This window comes from Argopecten irradians, chromosome 14 (assembly GCF_041381155.1).
Source record: "Argopecten irradians isolate NY chromosome 14, Ai_NY, whole genome shotgun sequence".
Lineage (NCBI taxonomy): Eukaryota > Metazoa > Mollusca > Bivalvia > Pectinida > Pectinidae > Argopecten > Argopecten irradians.
This window is the reverse complement of record NC_091147.1, coordinates 22598959-22621607: the sequence shown is the minus strand read 5'-3', so window position 1 is coordinate 22621607 and position 22649 is coordinate 22598959. Positions and strand designations below refer to the sequence as shown.

Genomic DNA, 22649 nt, shown 5'->3' with positions numbered 1-22649 from the left:
CAAAAGGACAGGTTAGCAGTATATAAAAACACATTTACACATGCACCTCAGTGTACACAGGGGATGGTTTTCTAAAGCTCCTAATGTTAATAGGACTAGGCCTGATCACCGGATCAACCGTGTCCCGTAATTTAACTAGATTATGTTTTCAATAGAGTATATGTGCCGTATGCTTACGAATCAAGATTTTCATTTATTATGAAACATTACCAATATTTTGAGAATTACAATGTTTCAATATTTCAAGTACAAATAAGAGCTGAAAAAATCATTATTAAAGTAAATAATTAATTAAAGTTTATAAGGCATCATACATGTTTGTCTGTCTATTTGTATGATTTTGTCAGCTTTATTCTTCAACCCTGATAGTTTTCAATAGATTACCAAATAAACTTTAAAGATCATATAATCTTCAAATAATAGATTTACGAAAGTGTCTATTATTTAAACATTTTGTTATTGAAAAGATTGCATGAACTACTTAAACATAATGACAAATTAATAAAACATTGTGATTTTATTTCCTTTTGATTTTTTTCCAATTAAAAAAAAATAATAAAACAAAATGATTTTGAGTTTTTGTCGAGAATTGTTACTTGAGGAGAAACCCCGAAAAGGTTGTTGTACCTCTTGTGCCTATCAATGCGGTTCCTGATGGATGTTCTCCTACTCGGACAAAAACAGTATCCCCCTGAAGAAGCTGTATCACCACAGTGTTTCCTCCAGACTCGCTATTCTGGGAATTTCCAGAGAAGGCATACCCGACAACAGCGCCATTTTTCACCAGTTCTGTGTAGGCATAACAAGTAGTAACATGAACTGTCCACGAGAACACATACACACCAGCACGTGTACAAGTAAATGTACCCGTGTGTGCGCTATAGGAACCTCCAATGTTAGTGGTCACTTTGTCGAAATGAATTTCCATCAAATCCAACATTTGGTTATACCAGTGTGATAAAACAACATGAAATGCAACCGTTCCTTCATTGCCCGATTCCTGCTGTTGTCGCTGATTAATCAATTTATTTCTACGTTCAGGGTTTCTGTCTTCTGTTCTTTTCGTGGTTGCTGCGCGAACGCTAGCAGTGCTCGATATATTATTAGAAACTGAATGCAGATTTTTAGTATGTTGATATATTCCGATCATTAGAGAATGCTGACTATAATTGGTAGCATCACTAGCATCAGACAATAGGCGCTGTCTACTTTGTCTTTTTATCTTGGGGTCAAAAACTTTGATAAGGTCAGATGTTCGGTGCTGTTCACTTTGCTGTTGCTTTTCAAGGTCTGGTATGCGCTGACTACTTTGTAGTTGCATTTCAAGGTCAGATATACGGCGTTGATCATATGTTCGTTGTTTCTCAAGGTTTAATATACGGTCCTGGTCCATTTTTCGCTGAATCTTAAGGAGAAATATACGGCGCTGATTCGTTTGTTGTCGCTTCTCCAAGTCATAGATACGACGGCTTTCGATTTGTTGCTGTCTCTGTAGCGTAACTATATGGCTCTGGGCAGTTTGTTGTTGTTTCTCGAGTTCGTTAACGCGCTGTACGCCTTCATTGTGACGACGTTCTAGAGACGATAACCTGACGTGTAAGCTCGATTTAATATCCATGTTTGAGTTTACGTTGTCATCCGGTGTTTGTCCGTAAGTGAAGGAAATTAGACAAATTATTACAATCCCTAAACCACAAACCATTTTGTAGTAAACGACAATATTCCTTTGTGTCAAATGTGAAGAGTATCATAGCAGGTCAACATTGATAACATTAATTTCGAAAGTCCCTGTAATAGAACACTACCTTCTTATCACAACAGATAAGATACACTGTCTTGAATAATTTTCATACGTAAAGTGTGTCGGACTTTGCGGAGCATTTATTCAGTTTCAGTTTAATATTATTTCATGAAATAGACCCCAATTTAAGATACAAGTGTGGTATTATCACATAAATACAACAACGTTCATTGCGAAGAATATCGGCGTCAAAAAGTGATGAAAACATCCAGCAGCGTTGCCAGTTTGCAAAGACGTCATTGAATTCTTACGTCTATTGATATCAATTCATGAGGTCAAATTGAATTCCCAGCCATTGAAAAAAAAAGAGAAATTACTCAGGTTATATTATACAAGTCACCCGTCAAAAAGTAAAATTAAGTTAGTTCCTCTGAAAGAATAAAAACTTATTTTTTTAGCTTTTTTTGTCACGTAACCTTTGACACCTCACCTGAACCTCTACACATGAAAAAAATGATGGTGTCAGTTTTTCGTAAGAGGATGACCTACTGAACATTTTTATACATGGTGTCAATCTTCATCACGAAAAGCTCAGGAAATGACATAAGCCAAAATTGTCAAAAGTGTTCTTGGTTTCTGCATTTTTGTCACTATTGACACTAATGGGGTGAGAGGGCGTATACTGGAACAAGCTTGTCTATCTGTCTCTCTGTCATATAGGTTTCCCCTACAATTTTCCCTGTCAATAATTCGGAGACATTGCTGTCCGATGAGTGATAAATAACAGATAACAAGAAACTTCTTAACGGAGTGAATTTATTTGAATGTATACAAATGAATACTACTGTAAGAATTTTACAAATTGATACACAGAAGAAACCCTGAAAAGGTTGAAGTACCTTGGCTGCCAAATAGTACAGTTCCGGGACTATGCGGCTCTACTCGTAAAAACACAGTGTCTCCCTTGCGAAGCTCTAAAACTACCGTATTTCCTCCGTATCCGCTATATGAGGAATCTCCGGAAAACCCCTTCCCGACCACGACTAAATTTTTAACCAGTTCCGTGTTGGAAAAACGCGGATTTACATGCGCTGTCTATGTGAAGACATACACACCATCACGTGTACAAGTAAAAGCTCCTGTTTGCGTACTGTAGGAACCTCCAATGTTAGTGGTCACTTTGTCGTAGTGGATTTCCATCGAGCTTGCCAGTTGGTTGTACGGATGTGATAGCACAGCATACAATGCAACCATTCCTCCTCTGTCCGAAACACGTTGATGACGATGAATTTTAGACTTAATTGACAGTCCTAACTTACGGTCTCCTATCGCTTCCATCGAAGACGTTCTTCTCCTTGTCACGTTTGATGAGTTAAAAATGGGCTCAATTGTTCATGGAGGATGTGATTTGCAGGGCATGTGATTACCGCACTGCGGTATATTCTTGTTGTGTTTTCTTTTATAGTTTAACTGTTATTTTTATAGTGCTATATCACTGAAGCATGCCGCTGAAGACACCAAACAACACCCCACCCGGTCACATTATACTGACAACGCTCTTGTTCTGTTTGGAGGACTCATTCAATGCCGCCTTCACTGTCAGATATATCTTGTCATAAATAAATGGACTTCGTGTTTAGTTCAGAGAGTTTTTGTTAATAATCCTAATTTAATGTTTTGGTGCAAGTGTTGTAATACTGTTATCTGTCACAACTGGCATTGATTTCTACTATGATTTTGAATTAGAATTCTTGTAATTGGTATGGACAATCATTGAAAGGAACAAAATGCTGCATTGTGGTAATTTCAAGAGGCCCAAAGAGCTATATAATGACATTGCTATATTTTATAAGACTGGTTCATTACCAGGAACAATCAACAACAAGAGGCCCAAAGGGCCTTAACGGTCATCTGACTACCTTGGCCATAGTAAAATTAATTATATATGGTGTCCCTTTGTCAGGACCATGTCAGGATCATTTTCAATTTCTTTCAACAAATTTTATTTCAAACAAGAGGCCCAAGGGCCTTAACATATAGGAAATTAATTAGATATATAAAGTGTCATGGTAGTCATCTTCGATTTGGGATCAACCAGATCTAGATGTAACAATACTTTGTCTGGACCATATCAGGATCATTTCATGCAAGTTTCAGCCAAATCGCACCGGCAGAACTTGAGAAGAAGTTCAAAATGTGTTTTCAAGATGGCGGCTGTGGCGGCCATCTTGGATTTTGGATCAACCCGAAAAATAACAACACTTTGTCGGGACCATGTCAGGATCATTTCATGCAAGTTTCAGCCAAATCGCACCGGTAGAACTTGAGAAGAAGTTCAAAATGTGTTTTCAAGATGGCGGTTGTGGTGGCCATCTTGGATTTCGGATCGACCCGAAAAATAACAACACTTTGTCGGGACCATGTCAGGATCATTTCATGCAAGTTTCAGCCAAATCGCACCGGTAGAACTTGAGAAGAAGTTCAAAATGTGTTTTCAAGATGGCGGCTGTGGCGGCCATCTTGGATTTCGGATCGACCCGAAAAATAACAACACTTTGTTGGGACCATGTCAGGATCATTTCATGCAAGTTTCAGCCAAATCGCACTGGTAGAACTTGAGAAGAAGTTCAAAATGTGTTTTCAAGATGGCGGCTGTGGCGGCCATCTTGGATTTTGGATCAACCCGAAAAATAACAACACTTTGTCGGGACCATGTCAGGATCATTTCACTCAAGTTTCAGCCAAATCGCACCGGTAGAACTCGAGAAGAAGTTCAAAATGTGTTTTCAAGATGGCGGCTGTGGCGGCCATCTTGGATTTCGGATCGACCCGAAAAATAACAACACTTTGTCGGGACCATGTCAGGATCATTTCACGCAAGTTTCAGCCAAATCGCACCGGTAAAACTTGAGAAGAAGTTCAAAATGTGTTTTCAAGATGGCGGCTGTGGCGGCCATCTTGGATTTCGGATCGACCCGAAAAAATAACAACACTTTGTCGGGACCATGTCAGGATCATTTCATGCAAGTTTCAGCCAAATCGCACCGGTAGAACTTGAGAAGAAGTTCAAAATGTGTTTTCAAGATGGCGGCTGTGGCGGCCATCTTGGATTTCGGATCGACCCGAAAAATAACAACACTTTGTCGGGACCATGTCAGGATCATTTCACGCAAGTTTCAGCCAAATCGCACCAGTAGAACTTGAGAAGAAGTTCAAAATGTGTTTTCAAGATGGCGGCTGTGGCGGCCATCTAGGATTTCGGATCGACCCGAAAAATAACAACACTTTGTCGGGACCATGTCAGGATCATTTCATGCAAGTTTCAGCCAAATCGCACCGGTAGAACTTGAGAAGAAGTTCAAAATGTGTTTTCAAGATGGCGGCTGTGGCGGCCATCTTGGATTTCGGATCGACCCGAAAAATAACAACACTTTGTCGGGACCATGTCAGGATCATTTCACGCAAGTTTCAGCCTAATCGCACTGGTAGAACTTGAGAAGAAGTTCAAAATGTGAAAAGTTAACGCACGGCGCACGGCGGACGGCGCACGGCGCACGACGGACGGCGCACGGCGCACGGCGCACGGCGGACGACGACGGACGAAACATGATGACTATAGGTCATCCTGACCCTTCGGGTCAGATGACCTAAAAATTCCAGAGACGAGCTTTGATGTTCCCAAATAACTCTTATTAAGCCAATGAAATGCTTGTTACAGGAAGATTGAATTATTAGATATAAGTAAGAAAATCACAAAGCGATAAATGCTGAAACTTTGATTTCAATCATTCTCTTTATCAAAGATACATAAATCAATTTTAATACTTTGAACTATGTCAGTGACACTAACAAATGGAAACATGGCAGGCAAGTTTCACGAAATCACGGGCACCTAACACACATACACACATGGTTTTACCAATAAGACAATTAGCAAGGTCTTGACTTGTATCATCTTTGACTCGATTCAGTTCGTTGTCTTGAGGGAAAATACTGGTAAAATACGAAAGGAAATATTTGTTTGAAAAAATATTTTATTGAGATGTGTTATAACAATTAAGCAATTAATGATATAATGGTGAACAAAAGTAATGAATGACTACAATGTTTAAATGCATATTAAGACATTTAATTATTATTTCAATCTGATTAAAATTCAATTCGTGACCTTTATACCACCTGTACATCAGGTGAAACACATTTTGTACACCAAATTAGCTTTGTTGTGATTTATGGGCTAAATGACTACACGAAATTCTGACAACTTTTTCAAAATATTTTGTCCCAAGACAAGATTCTGGCAGCTGCAATTTGTTTGGTCATTTCCAAGTTTAATCCTATTGTTATTATAGGATTTCTTCATGAAAGCACATTCTGATCATTCCATATGTCATTCTATGTTTAAGTAGATGCGAAATAAATGTGTCGGGAGTATTTAACACATAAGTCAAAGCAAGTAATATCCCATGAGTATCAAAGATACTAGTTGCGTAGTAGTCCGAGCTATTTGCAATACCGTATATATATAATGATATAAAGGAATACATCTAAAGGCGTATGGCCATATACAGAATGTATATCATTTACATACAACAATAAAAATATTATAAAAAAAATCCATCATCAAACCCTTGAACGTATTTTTTGTGCAGGTCTTTTGTATTCAAGATATACAATGCATGGAACGCAAGGGTATAATTGTGTACATATAATATTGAAATCCGTCAAAGGGATACAGGTTGACTACAGATTACTGAATACAATATTGATACAATATCCAATATTGAATACATATTATCTCCCGCATGCCGTCGAAGACACCCAACAAGCACACATCACCTCGTCACATTAGCACTTTTATAGACTATGGGATTTTCTCGACTAGGGACCAAGAGCTAGAGATTTCCTCCCAGGGGCGAGAACTCTAATCAAGGCAAAACGCGATGTAAAGAGCTACAGTCGGATAGAGGGATTATTTCTAATTAGTGTGTGACAGAATCTATTACCACGTCTTTTCTCTGGAGGATCATTAATACCCTCTACTTGTGGATTCTAATGGCACTGTATTAAGCTGCGTACATCTGACGGATTTCAAAATATTTCCTACCACCAATATGCGATCGAACGATCATTCCAATGCATAATTCCAAGTCAGAAGACAGTCCTCGAGAGTTCACTCAAGTCAGAAGACAGTCCTCGAGAGTTCACTATCAATGTAAGTGTACTTATTTTGACGCATTCGAATTTGAACACAAACTTGATTTTGAATGAGTTAGCGCAGTGAGATAATCGCGAATTTACAATAATGTATACACGAACTACATACAGAGCATGCAGTTAGAGTAATCGCATTTTGTCCCTAAAATGCTGGGATGTTATTACCGCTAAATATGTATGTTTACGATATAGGTTTGCACATGTACAGTGTAAAATACACCAAGAAACAATTGTTTGCGCTAGTTAGAATTACTGAAACATTGAAATGCATCAATGGTTCGATTACAATATTGTGTCACATTATGAAGAGAAATCTCTACAAAGAACTTTTTCTCTTTCTATGCTTTTTAAACATACGTTATACGAAATATGTACATAGCATACACAATAATATGTTAATTTGTGTTAAATTAACACAATAAAAACAGCAGGCCTCTTGGAACGTTTTTGGATGTCAAACTTTGAAGATTCACACCTCTACAATACTGTACTGAGGCTTACAATGAAAATCAGTAAGACAAACAATACAAAGAAGATTCGGTCAAGGCATCGACTGATTTCCTGCCAATCACGAGCCAGTTTTTCGTACGTGCTCTCCCGGGTGATCTTCCCCGCCATAATTTTTGTATGATTGGCAACGTCCCGGAAATGGTCGTCACTCGAAGCGATATCAACGTGATCGAGCCCAGTATCGTGGGTTATATCCTGGGTCTCTTCCAGCAGCCGGATGTCCATGGCAGTGTCGGGCTCCTGGAATAATGGGAAGTTGCTGTCCAGGCAAAGGCATCGTCGTATCCCACGACTATGTAAACAAAGCTGTGCAAGGAAAAATAGTTTAGTTACACAGTTACGTGTTTTTAGTATGTCAGAAAATTTAATATGATTGGAAAAGTAGTACAAAAATAGGTAATTTGATACACAGAATTTGTATTATTAAACTATATATATTATTCATATTTAATAGAATGTACATGAGTTACAAAAGAAGCCTTTTCATTACATTTTACTAATTTAAAAAATTGTATTATGTAATGTGGGAAATGAACATAAACTATATATTTCGTGATGATAAAAACGAAAAAATAGTTTCCACTATTAAAAGCATTGTTCACGGTGGTACGTTTTAAAGGTACGTTATTCTAACTAATTATAACCATACAAGTTTTTTTTTGTTCTCTTTATCTACGATGAGGTGTATTGTTGGTGTAGAGTAAAGTTGAGTCAAACGCAGCAATGTAGTTTCAGTACTTTATTCCGCATGGCAAAGTATGGCCCAGTACTCATGGTCAAGTACTGGGGGAAGTTGACAATCTATGCATGGGTTGGTGGCCTTAAATAGCCCTACATGTTTGTGTTGAGTAATATCTATAAATCAATGTTAAGCACAGAGTCATTCTGAGTTACATCGAAATGCTGACCATTAGCAGACATGATAAATCATAGTCATGTATAACTGTTTTCCGCATGGCAAAGTATGGCCCAGCACCCATGGTCGAGTACTGGGGGAAGTTGACAATCTATGCATGGGTTGGTGGCCTTAAATAGCCCTACATGTTTGTGTTGAGTAATATCTATAAATCAATGTTAAGCACAGAGTCATTCTGAGTTACATCGAAATGCTGACCATTAGCAGACATGATAAATCATAGTCATGTATAACTGTTTGGTTAAATAGCTTTCATCAATGTCTCGACAACATGTTACGCTACACGACGACAGGTCCCTAAGGCTAGACCACATTTACAGACATGGACTGTGACTACATATATGTACTGTTAAAACATATATGTATTTCAATGGTACAACTAATATAATTTAAATTTAACTTTTCCATTATTATATTACACTTCCTGTATAGTGCAACTCTTGCCAATCTGATTAAAATACAGATCCTTATTATCACTACGTGCCTCTATTGAACGGAGTGGTTATAAGGATCTGTGTTTTAATCAGATTGCAACTCTTACACTCTTTATAGTGCTATATCACTGAAGCAGTAGCCAAAGACACCAAGCAACACACCTAAGTTTAGTTTGTAATGAATGATACAGTTTCAGTGTAAAGATATCCCAAACTCTATTGGTGAAATACTGAACCGGAGCTACGTACGGAAGCAAGCCAGGCAGGTATTGGTTTCCTCCTTGTTCCTCTATCACGAAGGTTACCAGTAAAGGTACAACACAGGATACTGAAGAATTGCAATATAAACATGGCCAGGTAGTACACACCTGAAACAAAAATACAATAACATAACTAGTGTTCCCTTTTTCAGAGCTCTATGAAAAACAGCGTTAGCATGACGTTAAAATAGAGACATTTACGTTTCATATTATTTTAAGAAATAATCCATTGATGAATCAATGGAACATTAAATCATAGGAGATTTGGTCAAGTAGTTTGAAAACTGGTTATAAGCATTGGCGTCACTTTTGGTAATTTCATCGGATTTATGAAAAAAAATGTTTGCAAAATTTGCTGACAATGTGGATCCACAAAGTTTAAAAAAAAACCAATGACATTCACAAATAGTGATATAAATTCTAATATACAAACTACTTAACGCTATTTCCGTAATAACGTATCGAATTCTAACTTCGGTCCCATATATGGACAGAAACTAAACTCCGGCACGGTAAAATAAGACACATAATTATGGTGTTCATACCTAGAACAGGAACGGTGGCATGATCGAAAGGAACAGCCTCTTGGAAGATCATCATCATCACGGCCATAGTGAGCATAAGTAGCATACCTGGGTAATATACAGACAGATATGTATCCCTGGGTAATATACAGACAGACATGTATCCCTGGGTAATATACAGACAGACATGTATCCTTGGGTAATATACAGACAGACATGTATCCTTGGGTAATATACAGACAGACATGTATCCTTGGGTAATATACAGACAGACATGTATCCCTGGGTAATATACAGACAGACATGTATCCCTGGGTAATATACAGACAGACATGTATCCCTGGGTAATATACAGACAGACATGTATCCCTGGGTAATATACAGACAGACATGTATCCTTGGGTAATATACAGACAGACATGTATCCTTGGGTAATATACAGACAGACATGTATCCCTGGGTAATATACAGACAGACATGTATCCTTGGGTAATATACAGACAGACATGTATCCTTGGGTAATATACAGACAGACATGTATCCTTGGGTAATATACAGACATGTATCCCTGGGTAACATACAGACATGTATTCCTGGGTAATATACAGACAGACATGTATCCCTGGGTAATATACAGACAGACATGTATCCCTTGGTCATATACAGACAGACATGTATTCCTGGGTAATATACAGACAGACATGTATTCCTGGGTAATATACAGACAGTCATGTATTCCTGGGTAATATACAGAAGACATTATGTATGTATCCCTGGGTAATATACAGACAGATATGTATCCCTGGGTAATATACAGACAGACATGTATCCCTGGGTAATATACAGAGACATGTATCCCTGGGTAATATACAGACAGACATGTATCCCTGGGTAATATACAGAGACATGTATCCCTGGGTAACATACAGACAGACATGTATCCCTGGGTAATATACAGACAGACATGTATCCCTGGGTAATATACAGACAGACATGTATTCCTGAGTTATATACAGACAGACATGTATTCCTGGGTAATATACAGACATTTATCCCAGAGTAATATACAGGCACATATGTATCGCTGGGTAATATACAGACAGATATGTATCCCTGGGTAATCTACAGAGAGACATGTATCCCTGGGTAATATACAGACAGACATTTATCTCTGGGTAATATACAGACAGACATGTATCTCTGGGTAATATACAGACAGACATGTATGGGTAATATACAGACAGACATGTATTTCTGGGTAATATAGACAGAAATATGTATCCCTGCGAGTGTTGACACACATTCCAAACAAAACAATTAACATAAGCTACCTATTTCATTTCTTAATGCTGTTACAGTTTTAAAATCAATATACAAATTTACAATAAATACGACTGTTTGGGATTTTGTTTCGGTCTCGTTTGTTTAACTATGTTTGTGACAACGAAATTGAATACTAGATTGCGATACAGTTAAACCTTGTCAATGGGGATACAACAATAACTTCAGATTACAAATTTTGGACTTACTAAACGGAATACCACGGCAAAAATAGTCATGGAATATAATTTTGTTCAAAACGCATATACTTCACAAAAGGTATATATGTGATATTTAGTAAATGGCATTGTTATTAAAACTAAAAAAAATACCAAAATTGGTCCGTGACACCTGGTCTGGTGGAAGCAGGAAGGTGAGCGGGATGAGTATAGCCAGGAAAATTGATGGACCAACCAGGGCAAGTCGGTAGTAAGACGCTACTCTTGTTACAGTAATGTCTATCAGCAGATTCACATATGTCTCCGGACAACATGCGTATTTTTTTAACTCTATAGATGCAAAAATGTTTTTGATGTTCCATTGTGGGTGGCCATACATCCAGTCATTATCAGATGTAGATACTTCTTGCGTTTTTGTTGAGCCTTGGTAGGTCAAGTTCTGCTCTGCACTGCTGTATGTCCACGGCCCCATTTTCAGTGGGCATTTCTGTGTGTCGTACGGAAACTTTGACAGGTCCAGCGAGCAGTAAAATGATATAGTTTTGGACGGAATATACATGACCATTCCAGAGGAACTGATAATCACGCTTGCAGACATCGTGCTACTTGGATGGAACGGCGAGCTGGTACAAAATAAAATGCATATTATTAACTTACTACTAAAACAATAACACAATGATAAAAGTGGTGGTTTAGTTGTAATTTATAAAATCAATTTTCATATGAATGTCAAAGTCTAACAAGAAAATACGCCATGTGTAAGCAACGGATTGGTTTAAATCTGAAAAGTATCACTTCCAAAGAGATCAAGAACTCTTACAGAAACATGTTTTATATTAAAGAAGTGATATGTGTGACCTATGTACATAAATATAATTTATCTTAGAAATCTAAATATTACAAATTTAAAGATGTATAAATAGGTGTTTTAAAATCTTCATAGTCATCTTATTGCTTATGAGCTATGTAGTGTAGACAATCTGAATACAGGGGTGTTCTCTGTATGTTTATACTATGTTTATTCGATAAGGCAGGACATGATACATCGAAACCATGAATAATCTTACACATTGTAAACTTCCATTTCAGGAATCCAGATGGAATCTGCAGGAACACGGATAGATTTCAAATTTCCATATTCAGATTCGTTCCACTGCAATCTTTCATCTTTCCAATTCTGCAATTACATGTTGAGATAGATCGTCATTTCTATGTAATGATCATGTGAATGCAAGTAGAATGTTGAATTCTGTCAACTATATAAGTGTCATTATTGGAAATGTTGACTTTGGATCATTATTGTGAATGCGAGAGGCGTCTTTGTGTAGCGATAATCCTCGCTCGAGTACTTACCATATACAGATAAAATGAAAGAGTCATGGTATCAGTAGCTGTTTCCTGGAAGAAAGAAAGGCATTGTGTTAAGTTGTTAACAATAAACAATGAAGTTGATTTTCAATATTATCGCATCTGCTTCTTATGATTAGACATACAGATAATTTTGCACATGAATTGTTTAAATTTGCATTTAAAGCGAATAGTCGGGCAAAGAAGGGCTAAAATCGGTAATATGGTGTTAATATATCCAGTATAATTTCTTATGAAATAGAAAAATAAAATCTCCCATCAAAATCGCTCTGTATGCGAAGAAATTAATATTTATTATGGGAATCCTAATGCGTCCTCCCGACCGGCTATCAGTGCAGTTCAATCTTAACGCATGCGCAACATCCACCACTCTCCGTAGTAAACAAAACATGGCTACCGTAGTTTTGAACCAAAAGGTTTCCGCCAAAACAACTGACTCACCTAAATTGCGAAAGGAAAGGCAATGGAGCAGCGACAATCCCAACAAATGACTCGGTAAACATTACGATGCACGGAGAGTGTTAATACAACTTGTTATAGTGAAGAGAACAGTTCAAACGAGCACGCGGCTCCGGACCGCTACTGTACGTACCTAGGCCTACTACCCGGTACTCCCTGCTCAGCTGATTGTGAGTGAGTCTTCGTATTTTGATCATTATGTAAATAGTCCCTAGCAGTATTTTTTCATGAATGAGTGGTCACATATGGTCACATGTTTCATACCTGTTCCCAAATCGCGTAAAACGTAACCCTGGGGTAAATAGCGGTTCTTTCGTGGGGCCTCTTTAGGGGTAATGAATGCCCTGTATATTTATAAAATGTACCGTTGTAATGCATGTACAGTTAGAATGTAACCGCTAGTGCATTATCAAGCTAAGATTTGTTTCAATTAATCTATAATATTATGCTACCGGTCAATTCATATAGTTCTGATGTATATATTTATAGATTTTTAATTTGTAAATTATTGTTCTGTACATGTTCTGGTAGTGTTATACACATACATTGTATGTAGGATTTACATTGTAGGTTAATTGGTAAAATTGTATTGTATATGTTCTGATATACACATACATATGTACATGTAGGTTTTAGAGTGTTCTTTAGATATATTTGGAGGACACATACAGTATTATTTCTGGTCATAATAATAAATAGTGTTTGTATATTTATTATAACTGTACCTGGTTCATGTGTATATGACAAACTTTACAGAGTTGAAATGTACTGCAGCCATGTATCATTTATAATTATTCTGAATTTTTGTTGGAACTATAGATAATGAATTTTGTATCTTTTTTGAAACAATATTTGATTCTATCAAATGCATCAGTGACACATTCACAACTTATAAAATGTTTTCTCTAAAATAAAAAAAAAACCTGTAGAATGAACCTACATTTATTCATTTATATATATTTGAAATTGATCATTTCAATTTTTGTCATATTCAACAGATATAAAAATTTTGGTTTTTTTTTCAGGCACCATGCATGCATAGTGACATGAATACAGAAAGTTCATCCCTTGGACCTATATACAAGTGTATGTATACATATACATACAATTAGCATCATATGAAGACTGAAGAATGTTGATTTGAGTGCTCTTGAAAGTAAACTTTACCAATATGGACCTAGAAGATCATGAACAGAACATTTAAACAGTATTAATTTATTAAATGTTCCTTTCAACTGTAATCATTAAATAAAATTATGATGCAATACTTTTTCATTGTTTAACTTTGTAGAAATATTTGTTTATATTAGTCCTCTAGATCCAGTGATTATAATTCTTGCATCCAAATGCCTGCCCATTTGTTTGTCAGGGCTTGTGAGATAGCTTTTCAATTACTTTTAAAATATAAAGATTTTTTTTTTTACATATAGCAATATAGATACCATTGTCTTAGGATTTCTAAATTCTACTTTACAAGAGAGTAGACTCAACATGTAAATAAAACCATAAAACTAGCAAGTTATCTGAAAAGTTACAAATCTTTTTGTCTGAACCAAATTTCACATTTATTGTCTATGTGTAACTTGTACATAGACCATTTATGTATTAATACTGTAGTAACAGTGATTACAAACACATAGACTAAAATGTAGTATGTAGTACTATGTACATCTGTCTTTGATTTGAGTTCTAAACAGTGGTACCTATTGGGAAGTTGTGACTTGGGCGGGGGGTGAAATACAGAAGATATAGCTACACATGTAAAAAAGAAAGATATACAGTACCATATGGATTCAAAGTTGCTCCAAAATCAATGAGACTAAATAACCAAAATAAAGCCATGTAAACCCCAAATATGCAATGACCAGATCAATGATAAAGCACCCTTCCACTTCCAGTTATCTGTAGCTATTCTATATTTCAACCCCCCACTCAAGTTACAACTTCCCAACCTCATGATTCTTCTGTCTTTTAGCCACCACCCCCACCCACCCCGCAACACACACATACCTGATTGATTGTCATGTTATTTCAGGTTCCTATTCAGGTATTATTCCTTATAACCAAAATGGGTATACACACTGTGTACTCTCAAAGGAGGGGAACCACTTCATTCAAAAATGGAATTTACAATTTCATCTTAATTTTGAAATTTTCAATTTAATTATTAATTACTGGACTATTAAAACAGTATAGAATCCCTCGGCTACAGACAAAGTACTGTGGTACACATTTCTCTTAATTAATTACTTTTCTTCCACCTCAATCATCTTTTTCTCCAGAGCACAAAAAAGAACAGGAAACAACAGAAAAGGAAAGTAACATACATGTAGGCCTATATGTTTTCTGGAAATATATATGATGTGTTAATTCTTACAGCATAGGCCTACATGAATGTGAAGAATTAAATATTAATCAATGTTTGAGAGAATTTCCTAGTTGTAATTCTATAGCAGCTATATGGAATGTACGTTTACATATATACATTGTACACTACATATACATCATAAAATTTTCTTTCCTTCCAGCTGGACATTCATGTCATCTCTCTCCAGAACTCAAATATTGTTTACAAAAAAAACCCAGAGACATAGATAATTTAATTAAATCTGCAAAAAAAATACACGAATAATTGAACACATATATTGTACTTGTAAAATATCTATGTATGAGCTAATTTATTTTCACATCTTTGACAGCTACATGCATGGACGTTGTATGGAACGTTTTCGTGTTGTTTTAAATGCGAAATTATGTTACGATTATTTGTATTTAACCTTCATGATTCGGTTGATGTAAAATACGACGAATGCGATGCTGCAATAATTGCCCCTTGCCGGGGCCCCATCTCTGCATCGGCCGAATATTTGTGTCGATTTCCATGTATAAAGATGCTTTTATCGAAAAATGATTACAAAGCATTGTCATTAATGTAAGAATACTTCATTTGCATCAAATGTATCATCTCAAAACAACAATTTACATACCGCATTAGTGGTTTATCACACGAAACGAAACCGACACGACTGAGAAACACATGTCCATGTTGACATTTCCACGCAGCCTCGTTTTCAAAGAGTTTGGCGAATTTATATTTAGAACTGTGCTAAATTTACATGGGGCTTCCCCCAAATTTCAATGGTCAAAACTGGACACCTTAAGCAGAACTTGACCATCATTATGGTATACAATGACTTTTGGAAGGCCAAAGAACGCATTTAGACTGGTTTCCTTTGCCCGACTATTCACTTTAAATCACCCAAATAAATCGATTTAAATTAAGTTTAACTTAAAGATTAATTTAGAAAAACAAAAATACATTAAATAACATATGTATGTTTTAACTAATATTCAGTTTCGAATGTCATGTATGCTAGAATATATATAAATATTAAGCTTATGAAAAACTAAACTACAAAGGATTAGTGAAAGTACATAATTTCATATTTTCATGACATTATTAAGCAAAATTGTTTCTTATGAAAAACTTAACTACAAAGGATTAGTGAAAGTACATAATTTCATGACAATATTAAACAAAATTATTTCTTAAGAAAAACATAACTACAAATAGTATTTGTAAAAGTAAATAATATGACAATTTTATGCAAAACTGATTCTTGCGAAAAACAATCTGCACAGGATTAATGAAAGTACATAATTTCATGACAATATTAGGCAAAATTGTTTCTTATGAAAAACTTAACTACAAAGGATGTGTAAAGGTAAATATAATGACAATGTTAGACAAAACTGTTTCTTGTGAATAAACAATCTACAAAGGATTAGTGAAAGTTAATATTTTCATGATAATTTTAAGCAAAAGTGGTTTTTTTTTCACGAAAAATAAATTGCAAAAGATTTGATAAATGTATTTCCATTTTGTATTTTTGTAAGACTCAGGATAGCCTTATTCTCACGGACACCAGAATCACGGTCAGGTATTACTAACTACATGGAGTAACGTATTATATTTGTATTACATCCTTTACAGCATACCTTATAACAGACCGAGTGCATTTATTCGATATTACTTGAAGTTAAGATCTCTAGAAATTGAATTAAATAATATTATGATTACAAAAATGCACTACGTCACTCGTCACGTGGTATCTAATTATGGAATTAATAAACCCATAATATATCGTATGACTTCCTTGCTTTCACATTTAATAAAGCCATTTAATAAATGTTGTTTATTACACACGTTTAATATAACCTATTTACATTGTGACTGGGTGATTCAGAGTGAATGGTATTATTACGCGTGTGAAACCTTTTGACCATAGCTGTTAATAGGACGTAAATTAAAGATGCTCCACCGCTGACAAGTATCATTTTTCCACTATCAAAAACAGGAGCAGATGATTTAGTATTTTTCTTCAGTTTCAAAAGTTACTTCATTACCACCATTGAAAGGTTTGAGCTTCTAATTTTACTTCGAGTTAAAGATATGAAAAATAATTAATTGCATCCCGAAAAAATCCCGTGGCACTATATCCTATATGGAATGAAGTACTAATTCCGCATGCACCAAAGGCGAATTTAATTTTATATAATTTTTGTGTTAATTAGGCATATATATACACGATTAAACACCAATTATTGTTCAATGGACAAATATCATTTATGCTATGTCGGCGGTGGAGCATCTTTAATCAAACAAACTAAAGTACGAAACAAAAAAATTTTAGACCGAAAATTGAACAATGAAAATTGATTTTCAAACCAATGCCATAATAAAACTTGTGTTACAGAAATTCGGACAATAGTTGCTTCAAGTATATTATAAACACAACTTCACATTTCATCTTACTTTAAGCATGAACTTTTTTAATATCAAATGATACTCATGCCTTCTTTTCTGGACTCACCAGTGCCTCGAGTCTTGGATTAGTGATGCCGACGTCCACATTAAATCCAGTTGAAGTGCTCACTAAGACAGGACGAGAGGTTCTCAAGTAGTATTGCATCATGTCCTTATAAAGGCGGTCCTCGTCATTCTCCTTGAAGACATACTGACCTAATATATAATGATTGATTAAACATTGGCATTTTCTTTGAACTTTGACTCAAAATGTCTATGAAATTATATATGATCTAGAGTACGTAAACAATAGCATTTGGACACTTCATATTTTGACATATATTTCAATCAACATGTATTTTTTCTATTTTTTTTGTTTGGATTTTTCTTATTTCTTTTATTGGATGTCAACCAAATTTGTCATACGTATAGAGAATTCACATTCAGATCAGAATATCATTTTAAGGACAATGAGGGAAAGGACGCCAAAACTTTAAAGCGGTGAAAAACCCAAGTGATAATTTGAAAATGAAGCGTCGGAAAATTATGAAATATAAAGAGCTGGAAGTGTACATAAAATATGCCAAACGTAATTAAAATACGTCAATATATGAGATCTGGAAAACACAGCGAAAAAAAAAGTAAAAATAAATCAAAATATAGTAAAACGGGTGTGAGTAGGTGCCAATTCTTTTGTCCACGTACTGTATATCAGAAGGAAATATTTCAACTTTGTCGTGAAGTATATTTTCGAATTATCATCGGTATGTAATTTCTATAACAAAAAATAAAGAATATGACCGAAATATGTGTATAAGAAATCATAAACTTCACTATGGTCTGCATTAGACTTGCTTAAGCTTTAAGTTCCTATTTTATCTACTTGCAGTCCATAAATTATTTCTAAAGCCGTTTGAGGTTTATACTCCCATAAACATATGGCTACCCTTGCAATAAAGCCTCGTGACGTCACAGCGTCAACAAAATACTTTTTTCTAGGCACAAGTATAAAATTCCTTTTTGAAATAAAGCTGGATTTACTTGAAAAGATACAAACAACGGGACCTGCGTTGAAAATATCACGCATTTTTTTATGTATGGAGTTTTGACTTGCAGTCGCGGTTTTTTTTCCGGATTTATTTCGAAATGGCGGAAATTAATAGAAGTAAAATTGGAAGAAAACGTCGAGGTATGAGAGAAAAATACTCTTTTATACGTAGATATGAAGGATAGGGATATCCCTATCCTTCATATCCACGTATGAAAGAGTCTTATGATATTCAATTGTTAAGTATTCTCCAATAAAGAATATTATTTAAGTAAGAGTGTGTTCATTGTCTCTTACTCCATGCGTTCTATTTGCGGGTTTGTACCAGTTATACCGGCACGAATCTGCTGTATATGTACCGGAACGTGATGTGCCAGTCGAACCGAACTAGCATAAGTGGTTATTGTTAACGTAATAGATTTATAGTGATTGTTACTTATTTTATTATGTGCCTTTTGAAACTGTTTAGGTATTACTTTTATGTTCTAAATTTTAGAAAATAGACAGATAAAACATTTTAGTTCGTAAATTCGAAGCGTGTTTCATATTGGTGTAACCTTTGTCACGATCCGACTCTATTTCATTACATGAAAGATAAGTAAATTGATTAAGTATGTATAAGGTACGACGGGTAATGATGTGCATTTACGCTATACGGACTATACGGCTGGATCGTTTGGGCTGCCGTTATCCACCAGGCTTGAACATAGCAATTAAAGGCTTAATGCTTATGCCTATATTCTCACAGGAAGCGTGAAAATACAGTCACGCTTCGCGTATAAGGACACGTTGTCCAGGACGGAATAGTACGGGGAAGCTGTTAGAGGCCAGATAGGTCGAATATATGATATAGACTATATATACTAGTTCACTATGTAAGCAGAGTACCACGATCGCATTGTACAGTTTACTTGATTGTAGGTAAAGAGGAGGGCACGAAGGAGTGTGTGCTCTGTTGTAAGCTTTACGGCTAGTACAACCTGAGAGATGTTATTACTTATACATGTATAAGGCCTTTAATTTTAACTGAAACCGGCAGCGTCGACGACGACAGCCTGGACATAGAGGTTCCTCGCTACAGCTCGTGTCTTTTCAAAATTTGAAAATTAACTAACTCGAGTTTAGATAAATATGATAAACAACGTTAACAGTCATTCGTTAAGGAACTTATTTATCCTATAATTTTAACTCTATATTTATACCGTGGTGACCATTTTCACGTCTTCATTCAGGGAAACCACCATACAATGCGTAGTGATAACTTCCCGCCATAAAATATAGTGCATAAATATACAGCCAATATTCTATTGTTTAACACTTTGAATAAGCAGCTACCTGTTAAACAGTAAATTCAAGGATATTTGTATGAAAAAGCGCTGTGAAAAGTAGTCCGAAGTTGAGAGCCAATCGGAATCAAGAGATCTTGGAGTTGACCAATCAGATGCGCCGTAGGTGTTGACACACTGGGGTGTGTAAACATAAACGATAACTAACTGCTATGGGATTTATCATATAGGTTTTCCATTGTGAAACATGCATAGTTATGGGATAAAGACAGTTCTCAAGGAGACATTCATTCATCAGGATCACAGAGACATTAATCAATTGAACTCGGATATCTGTGATATTTGTGTTGCTACAAAGACTGTAGGGTTATTAGGTTGGTTTTAGTAGTTGTACACACGTATTTAAATAATACATGTAATGTAATAATAAAAGTGTGTAAGTTTGCACAAGAGGACACGAATTTTTTGGACGTGAATGAAATAGTGAAAGGAATCTTGAAAAGTAACGTTTATCTTATTGTTTATTGCTTGTATTCATAGTGTATAATAATAATTTTAAATATTTATTTGCTGAATTTCAATACTAGCTGCAATATATCGGTCGATCGTCTAGACAGGACTTCTCTTCAGCTCGATCAGTTGAGCGTCCGACTAGTCTAGGGACGGTTTCGATTATAATGTATAACGTGTTGCACCAAGTTATTCGTTTTTAAATTAAGGCGGATCTGGTGATTTTATATTGTTTTCACAAAGCCCCTACAGGTTTCTATCAAAAACGAGTTGTCCATCAGGACTTATATAATTGAAATAATGACTTAAACAAACGGTCGAACCGGTTGTTCCAAATAAATGAAAACTGCCCAGAGGTCCCAAGTTCGATCCCTGTCAGAGGCAGTGATTAAATTTATTTCAAATCTTGCACTCTGTTACAAGGGTGTCATACCAGAATCGTCGAATGTGAAGTAAAGACGGCGATTAGGTTATAAGGTTTTAGTTCAGTCTACTGTTACACGCAGCTGTAGCGTTCCAAATAATGACCCCACCTTCATATCTAACTGGTTTATAAATACAATGTTTAAAATTAAATATTAAAAAAAACTGCAATGTCGGCCAGATAATAAAATGTATAAATTAGTCTGCCTAATGAAATCCAAAGTTGTATAAAATATTCAATTAATTGTTCGGTTTTCTGAACTACCTGTTACTGCCATTTTATACACTTTTGTACTACTATTTAAATGTAAACATCACTGAAAACTGACTAAGCTTTATGTAAACAGTGCATTGTTCGCCTTGTCCATACTTTAGGTTCACAAATCGTGTGTACAATGGCCTCGTAAGAACGTCTGGATTGTGTAACTTAACATTAAAGCTCGCATATAAATAGTCCAGGAAGTTTATCTGCTACAGGTGACATAGTGTATGCAAAACAAGCCAGTGTTGATTACGATATGGTAAGCATCGACACGTAAGCACCGATCGAGCCTAGGCTCGCTAGATATAGGTCGGCTGTCTGCACGTATCACTATCTGTGTTGTGTCAGTATCTTATCTATAGTGCATCCAAACGTTATATCAATTTTACACTATTAGTTTGTACAAATCATTGAAAAAAATAAACAATATGTGTTAACAAACCTGTACACGATGTCAATGTCAACAAAACGCAGATCAAAAGGCAGAATGGCCAGGAAGGAGAGTTGAGCGCCATGGTTCCGACCACTTCCCAGCTGACTAAGGCTGAGCTCAATGACGGTATTTAAATCTACCCAGCTATGACGAGGTATAGGAGCTACTGGGTGTTAAGTATCCGGCAATCCGACCTACCTTTGTCAATTCAGGTAGTCAGAAACGTTTAAATGTTTTGGCGAGACGTGCTGTGAATAATAAGATGGAGCTACATGTATACATAAATCGCTAGGGATGGCTGGTTCGTGTTACCGGATCTTTCTACTCTTTGAATTATAATTATATATTTTAAACAAACACACTTTATGATGCAATGTGAAAATATATCAGCGTTTCCCTACAATAACTGTGTAGTAAACATGAATCTTCGTGTATGGTTTGTCTGGCTTTATTGTAATGGTGCTTTGATGACGTCGCTAGTCCAGTTTATTATGGTCAATATGGTCCACACTACCGTTCTCTGGTAGATGTATAACTCAGAACCGGTTTCTCTGGTGAACGAGTTCGTCCCCAGTGCCTATAGTTTACGAAATGCTAATAACTAGTCTTTCAGGTAATTCATGCTAAATTTCTGTGTAATACGCACATAGTTCAGAATGTCACACAGATACATATATACAATGTACGGAAGCCATCAAATATTTAATTTTGCACATTGATTGAATAAAACTAGGTTTTAATACCCCCTCCCAATATCCGCTGTGCGATATTCCGTCTTTGCATATTACAGAGTATGATCCGTTGCGTGAAGGTATCCATTGTTACGTCATTATTTTGTGGGCGCAATTCACGTCGTTTTCTCCAAAAAGCATGACGTTACGCTCGCAAACACATGACCACACAATTAACACATATCTGCAAAAGCAGATAATTATGTTCCATGCAAATACAG

General features: G+C 35.8%; 2 protein-coding genes and 1 long non-coding RNA gene across 4 annotated transcripts; 1 reads left to right on the top strand and 2 right to left on the bottom strand.

Moving 5' to 3' along the window:
* Positions 1-502: 502 nt before the first annotated feature.
* LOC138307607 (myosin-4-like) lies at positions 503-1799 on the bottom strand. Its single transcript, XM_069248412.1, has one exon. The coding sequence runs from the start codon at positions 1700-1702 to the stop codon at positions 593-595; it is 1110 nt and encodes a 369-aa protein (XP_069104513.1). The 5' UTR covers positions 1703-1799; the 3' UTR covers positions 503-592.
* A 3956-nt stretch (positions 1800-5755) lies between these two features.
* Positions 5756-21905, bottom strand: LOC138308262 (neuronal acetylcholine receptor subunit alpha-10-like). The gene is made up of 8 exons (XM_069249258.1): positions 21707-21905; positions 17803-17951; positions 12455-12499; positions 12169-12278; positions 11255-11724; positions 9624-9710; positions 9068-9186; positions 5756-7774 (listed from the first exon to the last, which is right to left on the bottom strand). The coding sequence occupies exons 1-8, from the start codon at positions 21777-21779 to the stop codon at positions 7436-7438; spliced, it is 1392 nt and encodes a 463-aa protein (XP_069105359.1). The 5' UTR covers positions 21780-21905; the 3' UTR covers positions 5756-7435.
* On the top strand, positions 12686-14198 carry LOC138308263 (uncharacterized). 2 transcript variants are annotated; one of them, XR_011206096.1, is made up of 2 exons: positions 12686-13098; positions 13954-14198. It is a non-coding gene; the product is annotated as an uncharacterized lncRNA (long non-coding RNA). The 2 variants fall into 2 exon arrangements; XR_011206097.1 differs by having other exon boundaries at positions 12686-13102.
* Positions 21906-22649: the final 744 nt, after the last annotated feature.

What these genes read in the sequence shown, in the direction of transcription:
- LOC138308262 (XM_069249258.1), bottom strand. Translation starts at nt 21,779, where the DNA reads ATGGCGCTCAACTCTCCTTCCTGGCCATTCTGCCTTTTGATCTGCGTT. An exon ending in TTTCATTTTATCTGTATATG is followed by an intron (nt 12,279 to 12,454) that starts GTAAGTACTCGA and finishes ATGTAATTGCAG; the next exon opens with AATTGGAAAGATGAAAGATT. An exon ending in GGTGTCACGGACCAATTTTG is followed by an intron (nt 9,711 to 11,254) that starts GTATTTTTTTTA and finishes TATATTACCCAG; the next exon opens with GTATGCTACTTATGCTCACT.
- LOC138307607 (XM_069248412.1), bottom strand. Translation starts at nt 1,702, where the DNA reads ATGGTTTGTGGTTTAGGGATTGTAATAATTTGTCTAATTTCCTTCACT.